This window comes from Electrona antarctica (genome assembly GCF_951216825.1).
Source record: "Electrona antarctica genome assembly, chromosome: 15".
Lineage (NCBI taxonomy): Eukaryota > Metazoa > Chordata > Actinopteri > Myctophiformes > Myctophidae > Electrona > Electrona antarctica.
Genome location: NC_136796.1, coordinates 37,174,226 through 37,183,707, shown reverse-complemented (window position 1 = coordinate 37,183,707; position 9,482 = coordinate 37,174,226). Strand labels below are relative to the sequence as shown.

The following is a 9,482-nucleotide window of genomic DNA, read 5'->3' as shown; positions in this document are numbered from 1 at the left end:
CTCTCTCTCTCTCTCTCTCTCTCTCTCTCTCTCTCTCTCTCTCTCTCTCTGTCTGTCTGTCTGTCTGTCTCTCTCTCTCTCTCTGTCTCTCTATCTCTCTCTCTCTCTCTGTCTCTCTCTCTCTCTCTCTCTCTCTCTCTGAAAGTTTGGAAAGTTTGAAGTCATGGGTTTTAATCAGGGCCTATGTGGCCGCCGGCCGGTCTGTGAGCATGGCACATAGTGTGGCATGACGGCTCGCTGTAAAGATGTGGGTTCTTCTTGGGGCTGTGCCAGGCCCAGGACGGCCCGGCTGGCACAGCAGCCAGAGAGGTCTGTCTAACCAGGAGCCTGGCCACAGACAGACCCCCGAGGCCTTAGTGCATGGACGGCCCTGCAGGCTTAATGAGAAACCATTATGTGTGGGCATATGTGTGCGCACACGCACGCACACACAGATTTAACATCTTTATTTGCATTCACATTTTACAAGGAATTTCTTGAACACAAACAATAGTGGATGCGCAAACTTGAAAAAAACGTTGCTTCAGGATACAGATCACAGGTACAGAAAGCATCGCCTTCTCCATATATGGCGACTGCCAATTATTGCAGACACTGAACAGAATTTTGCCGATGCCTTAGCTCTCAGCTTGGGCATGCCTGCAATCTGCAGGCCCCTCACGACTGATTTATGGACATTACCGAGGCTTCCAAATATGAACACAAGTAGTTTACATTTGTAGCCAAGCTGTATAATAGCATCCTTAAGACGCTGGTACTTAAGCACCTTGGTAAGGAATGCCTCTTCCAGACTGTGGTCAAATGTACATGCCACTTCCAAAATGGTCACTTCTCTACTGTCCTCATCAACACACACACACACACACACACACACACACACACACACACACACACACACACACACACACACACACACACACACACACACACACACACACACACACACACACTGTAGACATAGACCCATGCACATACAGTATATATGCGCACACACACATCAAAGCTAAAATACACTAGAACATGTACAGTAACAACACGCACACGTACGAATGCACGGACGTAAACATACATGCACATACTGTACAGTACAGTATGTTTTACATATTACAGTAGGCTATATGTGTACTGTATGCACTTGATTGACAGACATGCACTAACACAGGTGTGCACACCACACACACACACCACACATTGTTCCATCAGTGTGGGCAACCATGTGGTGGGGACTCTGGGGAGACAAATTAATCTAACACCCTTGGGGCGGGACCGTCTAGAGTTTAAATGGACAGCTATCAGTCAAAAGCAAGACATCGAAGAGGAAGGATCAACATATGGAATGTGATAACAGGTCAGCTCCATATATGGAGATCTAAGGGTTTGAGGTTTGAGGTCAGATGTTGCTGCAGATCTTCTCCATGTATGGCTATCCAGGGTTTGATGAGGTCAGTGTGATGATCTTCATATATGGAGACGGCCATATATGGAGTGTGTCACAAGGCGTGATGGACTGACGGCCATATATGGTGGTGTGACGTGTCACGAGGTGTGATGTCACGAGGCGTAATAGACGAATTCAGTAACGAGTCTCATGGTCGCAGCAAACGTATTTCCTGTAGGCGGAGACGACATAAAATGCTTAGTATGAGGTATAAAGTACGGCAGCCTTGTGTTCATACAACAGAAAGATTGGGTATTGGGTAAGACTTGACGTTATGTATCTTTCAGGACCTTTCACTGCTTCGTCTCAACCATTACTCTATGGCTCTGGTCTCAGCCACCACAGTGTATTTTTTGACATTCTGTTTCTCTCCAAAGTTGAATGTTGCCACTACTACACATAAACACACAGGTTCATCCTGATGTTCTGGGCATCTTTGTAAAGTTAGTGTTAGTAAAAAGCAGGTAAAAGAGTAACGTTTGAGCAGACTAACATCAGTCACTGTACCATTCAATGTAGTAGAAGAGCTGCGAGTTTACACCGCAGATATGTGGTCTCCGCCTACAGGAAATACGTTGCCTGCGACCATGGGACCCGCTTCTGAATTCGTCTATATGGAGGCGTGAGCTGACCGACAGGTTTGGCAGGTTTAACATAGTAACCTGCGACCTATTATGGTCACAATTAAACATTATTATTCCCCAGAGAGGAAATATGATCTTTTCACCACAAGCAGCAACAGAACATTGGATTAAATCAACAAAATGAACGACAGAATTCTCAAAAACATTTAAAGATGTCTGTTCAAATGTGAGACTCACTGTCATCTTATAGTTCCGTTTTTCCAACGCGGTTTGCTGAGGCGAAACCGTCTCTGAAGGCGTGAGACAAGTCCAGGTGTGCTTTTTGGATATTTTGTCACAACCACACATTATTATTGCAACATACTGTACACTACAGCAGGGGTTCCCAAAGTGGGGTCCGGGGACCCCCAGGGGTACCTTGAGGGAGTTCCAGGGGGTCCCCAGATAAATGATAGTTTGGAACCAAATGGAACCTTATGGTTCTGTAACTCAGAGAGTGTACAAATGGAACCAAATATGGGTCCATTTGGTTCCATTTGTACACTCTCAGAGTTAAATTAACTTTGATTTTACAATATTCATTGAGGTCTCAGAGATATAAATGGATATAAGGGACCGTAGCCTAATTCAGGTCCAACCTGGGGGTCCTTGCTGAAAATGGTTGAACATCACTGCTAGAGTCGTACAAATCTCTTATGGGGGTCCTTGGCAAATATATGAGTGTCATTTTGGGGGTCCTTGATAACCACTGCACTACAGTATGCAACTACTGTATACAAATAGTTATAAAAACAGTTTATGCAACTCTTACAGAGGCAAATCCTAGTTTTATTTGGCATTATAATAAAAATAGAGTGATGAACGCATGTTACAGAGGTTATTTTGCAAGGATATGAATACAGGTGCGCTTGCCTTTGAGATTTTAACTTGTGTGTTTTGGGCACAACATCTTTTGAAAGTCACTGGTTTAGTGGCATTGTGTATTCTGCATTTTGTGTTATTTTTTATATATATACCAGTAAGACGATGGGAGAACCGACCTCACCCTAAAGGGCGAGGTCGCGTGCACGCATCCGCCTGGGTGACGGCAGACTGCTGGGCGAGCGCTGGCGCTTTGGCATGGGGTGTCAGATCAACATATGGAATTAATTATGTACTGGCCATACATATATGGAGAGTGTCTAGCCATATATGGAGATGTACAGGGTTTGATGAGGTCAGATCAACATATGGAATGTCAGAACAGGTCAGCTCCATATATGGAGATCTAAGAGTGGCAGCGAGGGAAGTGTCTTGAGTGTACAGGGTTTGATGAGGTCAGATGAGAAATGCATTCTACTGTATATTGGCCATACACTATATGGAGTGAGGCGTTGGGAGCTTGTAGATCTGCTGTTTTCACTTTTATTTCTCTTTCTTATATTATTGGGACAATTCGACCAATATTCATTGGTTATTATAGTTATTATAGTATAGTTTGTTGATTACTGTACTTTTAATGCAGTTTTTTTTTGTCTATTCTTTCTTTTGTTTTTAGATTTATTAAAAAGGCCTTAAAAGTCCTTAGACTGTCATCTGGGGACCCCCCAAAAAAATCATATGGGGACCCCCAGGTTGAGAACCCCTGCTTTCATGATGAATAAATAACTTTTCAATGACATTTTTATTTCAACATGACTTTACAGCGTGCGAACGAACCTAAATATCCACGCCTGCATGTGTCTTTTAACCATGTAATTTCAGTCTGCAGCATGTGTTGGCGTCATCTGATTTCACACCTGTATCATTATTTCAAGCCTTTAAATTGGGTGGGTTGACGGCGTAGAAACACACTGTGGATCACATTACTGGAGGTGGGACAAATACAAGCAGCAGAATTCCCCTGATGCCTCGGGTCATTTCATTTTGTATTATCTGCAAAGATAAATTAGATTTGCGTGCGTGCGTGCGTGCGTGCGTGCGTGCATACGTGTGTGTGTGTGTGTGTGTGTGTGCTCGCGTGCGTGCGTGCGTGTCGTGCCAGGGCCACATTAGAGGAGTCTTTCAAGTCCTGTTGGCCTGTGTTGTGGTCTGCACACAGCTCAACACCAACCTTCTTCAGAACCCCTGCGAACTGTGTGTGCGTGCGTGCGTGCGTGCGTGCGTGCGTGTACGGTCCATTTTATAGGGTTATTCCCAACATGTGGGAGACCCCAAATCCGTTTGGAATTCTGTCGGAAGTACTTCTGCACTCCCTCCTATAATCCACCCCCGCCCGCTCATATCTATATCCCCAGTCTTCTTTGTGTTTGACACAATAGTGACCTATATGAAGAATGACTACTGTCAAGTATCTCTGTGTGTGTGTGTGTGTGTGTGTGTGTGTGTGTGTGTGTGTGTGTGTGTGTGTGTGTGTGTGTGTGTGTGTGTGTGTGTGTGTGTGTGCGTGAGCGCATGCGTGCAAGTGTGGATGACGATGACATGACGATAGAAAGATAAGGACGTTCAATTTGCTGTATTTATGGAACATAGCCTCAATTGCACCTTCTTAAACTAAGCTCGTAGAAGAAGCTTGAAGCTTGTAGATCGGCTATTTTCAGCATGCAACCAAGTGTAACATCAACCATTATGAGTATGACGCCATCGAGGCCCGCCAAAATACATTTTGAGTCTACAAAACATTTCGTATACTAAAATTGTACGATATTTAGTCGACTAAAAGTAGACTAACACTAAAACATTTCAGATGACTGAAATATGACTAAAACTAAATTCAATTTTACTCAAAAGACTAAATGAAAATTTGCTGTCCAAATCAACACTGGTGGTGACACATCTTTATGTTGTTGTCAAAGTTAACTTATCATTCTGTTTTAAATCGTTACTTAAAACGATTACTGAAAAGTGTAGACAGATTGATTTATGAACTAAATCCATGTTCGTAAATGTTTGTCTGGGGAACCCCTTTTGGTGTTTTAAGTATTATGTTATAGGCCTACTTTAGCTATTGAAAAATAGCAGATCTACAAGCTCGTAGCGCAGCACAGACTGCCACGCTACGAGCTTGTAGGTCTGGAATCTAATCTTGGAATATATATTCTTTCAGAGCGAACATTTTTAACTGAAATCTTTGCTTCTGGGGGGTCCCTGGATCAACATATTTTCAGATGGGGGTCGGCGGCCATTACATATCGGGGGTCCTTGACATGAAAATGTTTGAGAACGCCAGACATATAGGGGTTTTTCAGAAAACTGTCAGGATTTAGAAGACATTTGTAGAATCCTCCTCAGGTCTCAATGGATTAACAACCCAATGTAAACTTTAGTCAACGTTGACTCAATTATTCAGTTAAAGCTGCACCAATTACTTTCCTCTTCTACTCCGGATTTGAACCTGCTTTCCTGCACAAGTGCTGACATTTCTTTTATTACGATAGAGACACACAGGGACTACAAATGTCACGGCCCCAAATGAGACAGCGTCCCCACTTCTGGTCCGTTTCAAATGTGTACTGCAGCTGCCAATGCAATCCCTATGAGAGGCATCATAAAATACCCTAATTTCACTGGTTCATTACTGAGGCTGTAGCGATTTTCTTTGTGTTCTAATAAAGCGTCCCATATGTTTGATTTGTCCTTTTCAATGTCACATACCTGCCATCTCAATATACATCCTACAATGTACTATAATATACTCCATCAGTTTGTGAAAAGTGCTAGCATTGTAAATCTCAAGTCAAAGTGGTCGCACGGTATATACGTCACGGTTGCATCCCTTGAGGTTTTCAATACCCAGATATATTTGTTGTATTTTGTTTTATATGCTTGTATTTGTTGAAAATGGTCTAAACAGCATCTTGCAAGACTATTATTAATACTCATCTGGAGAATTCACTAGGTAGTTGAAAATGTCAGGATGTCACTCCTCCATTTAGCTGGGTTATTTTCCCATGCAACTATTCAGCAAAGTTAATTATACAACAAGTTGACAGCGGTAAAACACACCGTCGGAGCTCCGCGGTAGGTAGAACATATATAGTAAGCCCGTGACATGTTCAAAATATAGACATGAATAACAAAGTCAGTCGGGATCGGGATGTATTATTGAGAATTCCACTATTCAAAGTCGGCGCTCGTAGCCTCGTAAAGGCAGTGACGTCCCTTAAAAGCGACAGGTTCTCTGTCTGCCGTCTCCCCTCTGCTCCGTTAACATTATGGGTAACTCATTCAAGTGGTAAATTAAATGTGAAATACATCCTCTATTGAGAAAACAACAATATATGTTGACAAAGACACTTCATACATTTGGAAACATATTTTTATTCAAATCAATATAGTCTTCAGTTCATTTCATATTATTTTAAAAGTAGGCTAACTACAGTTGAATTTCAATGGACTTCTATGGGCTGGCCTGCAGTACACCGTGCCAACAGACCAGAAGTGAGGACGCTGTCTCATTTGGGGGCGTGACATTTGTAGTCCCTGTGTGTCTCTATTGAGCTGCTTGCTCAGGGGATAAATTAATGATGAGATGCCTTATCTTGTCTAGAATAGGGGTAACTTTGACCATGGAGAGGACCACTATATTTCCACACGTCACTCCGTCGGGAACCCCCTTTGCTGTTTTAAGCATTATGTTATACTTGAGCTATTGGAAAATAGCAGATCTACAAGCTCATAGCGCGGCACCGAGCTACGAGCTTGTAGATCTGCTATTTTTGAAAAATCATGAAAATGTGGCGCAAATCTTTGAAAATATACTCTTTCAGAGTGAACATTTTAACTCAAAAATATTGCTTCTTTGGGGGTCCCTGGAACAACATATTTTCAGATGGGAGTCAGTGGCCAAATACATATAATTCTGGGGGTCCTTGACATGAAAAAGGTTGAGAACCACTGACATAGAAACAAGGGTTTTTCAGGAAAAAAGGATTTAGAAGACATTTGTGGAACCGTCCTCAGGTCTAAATGGGTTAATCGATGCTCCATTGTACGACAGTGTCACATGCAGAAAATAGCAGATCTCCAAGCACGCAACGCGCCGTCGTCACACAACGCAGGGAGCTTTCTCACTCATCTCTCTTCTCTTTCATTCATCAGGAGCCTTCTTCTTCTTCTCTCTCTCCCTTTTGTCATATCCATCCTTGATCCCCTCCTCCCGCCCCGTAAACGAGAGAGGTTTTGAACGAACGGCCGCAGAAATGGTGCACTGCCTGCACCTTTCAGTAGGACTTACAACAGAGGCATTTAGACTCTCGCTGAAATTAAAAGTACCAGCAGTGAACCACCGAAGCTGTATTGTGTATTTTATTATCCACCATTCTATTTAATCCATTAAAGGGGAATACCACTCATTTACCATGTCATTAATATACCTTAGAGGTGTTGTGTGGAAACAATAAAAAGGTCCCCCCCATTCTGTTTCCTAGAAAAATCATTAACAAAGAAACCATTAACATGGTGAATCACATCTTGATGACATCATCAAGATGTGATTCACCATGTTAATGATTTTTTTCAGACCTCCAGTTCTAGGAAACACAGAATAGGGGGACATTTTTATTATTTCTACACAACAGCTCTAAGGTATATTAATGACATAGTAAAATGTTGAAAATGAGTGGAATGCCCCTGGCCGCAGACCCCCATGTGAAAATGTTTTGTTATAGGGACCCCGCAGAAAGCGAAGATTTGAGTCTACACGTTCGCTGTGAAAGATTTATATATCCAAAGATTTGCACCACATCCCATTCTGGGCGGGAACCCCTTTTGGTGTTTTAACTAAGCATTATGCTATACTTTAGCTATTGAAAAATAGCAGATCTACAAGCTCATAGCGCGCCACCGAGTGGCGCGCTATGAGCTTGTAGGTCTGCTATTTTTGAAAAATCGTAAAAATGCGTTTTTTTTATTTCGACGTCAGGCCCAAATGGGTTAAAGTAGCGGTTAAAGTGGTTGAACGGCTACAGCGACACACACATGCGTTCCCGTCCCAAACGGCTTAATCTTTCTGTAACGGTTGCACCTTGCAACAAAAAACCTCTATTCCATTCTATATATTCCGCTTGACCTGACGTGACCGTGACCCGTCCGCTAGGCTGGAATGTGGTGGTTGACAGGGACGGGGAGGAGTCGGCGAGGAGGGGGGAGAGGAGAGCAGAGAGAGGAGACCACATTGAGGAGGAGCGGTCAAACCGTCAACCCCCGGGGACCACAGGACTCCGGAGCAAGGCAGCGTTTGATGATTCATGGCCTTATCCCATTGAGACCCATGAGGACGCATGTGTGTGTCTGCATGTCGCCTCATGGCTTTGAACCGCTTTGAGACCATTATTTTAGACTTTAGCTGTTGAAAAATACAAGCTACGAGCTTGTAGATTTTTGTTTTTTGACTTTTTTTGAAAATGTGTGCAAATCTTTGAATATATATTCTTTCACGGTGAACTTTTTTTAACTCAAATATTTGCTTCTGGAGGGGTCCCTGGAACAACATATTTTGAGATGGGTGTCCGTTGGCCAAATACAGATAATTTTGGGGGGTTCTTGACGTGAAAAAGTTGGAGCACCACTGATACGTTTTTCAGAAAAAAAACTGTCAGGATTCGGAAGACATTTTTAGTAGAATCTGATCTGGGGTCTCAATGGGTTATGGGTTCCCTCACTGTAGGAAGATGGTCCAAGTCCCATATGAAGATACTGCTGGTGTTGTTGTCGCCAGTGGGCCGTATATCACACGGCACTGTCACGGTCCAGACCCAAAAATATCCAGACTATTTCCGTTGAATGGAAAATTTTCAACAGATACTCTTGTTTTTCTTTCCCCTGTGTGTGTGTGTGTGTGTGTGTGTGTGTGTGTGTGTGTGTGTGTGTGTGTGTGTGTGTGTGTGTGTGTGTGTGTGTGTGTGTGTGTGTGTGTGTGTGTGTGTGTGTGTGTGTGTGTGTGTGTGTGTGTGTGTGTGTGTGTGTGTGTGTGTGTGTGTGTGTGTGTGTGTGTGTGTGTGTGTGTGTGTGTGTGTGTGTGTGTGCTTGACATGAAGAGAAGAGCTCTGTCCATGTCAAACACCCTGGGGGGAATTGGGTTTCATAGGTTACTTTGTAGCACGCACACACGCGCACACACCTATACCTAAACTTACAGACACACTACAGGAACTGTTATTTGTGCAAAATCTAAAACAGTCTCGAGGTGTGCAACAAAAGCTGATACAGTGTATAAATGAAAAGAGACAACACACACACACACACACACTCCGTGTGCGTGTGTGTGCGTGTGTGCGCCTCTACAGTTTGGCCTGTGTCTGTCTAGTGTCTACGCTTTTTTTGTTAATGCTTTTTCTTTCCACCTGCCGCTTAATACCGTGCTGCCGCGCCGCGGGGAAACACGTTATGTGGAAGTCCTCCCCCCGTACACACCGCTGCATGGCGGGGGTCTGCCTTGATGAAACTCGGCTTGGGGTGGCGGGCGGGGGAGGGGGGGGGGG

General features: G+C 43.5%; 1 protein-coding gene across 1 annotated transcript in view; it reads left to right on the top strand.

The window, feature by feature from the left end:
- The window catches only part of dync1i1a (dynein cytoplasmic 1 intermediate chain 1a), a gene marked incomplete at its 5' end in the record, with an annotated part of 140,692 nt that overhangs the window by 1,200 nt on the left and 130,010 nt on the right, over nt 1–9,482 (top strand). Inside the window, 2 exons of the mRNA XM_079522096.1 lie at nt 246–408; nt 8,099–8,284. Of these exons, the coding sequence (XP_079378222.1) occupies nt 246–408; nt 8,099–8,284 (349 nt within the window). The remainder of the gene's footprint in view (nt 1–245; nt 409–8,098; nt 8,285–9,482) is intronic.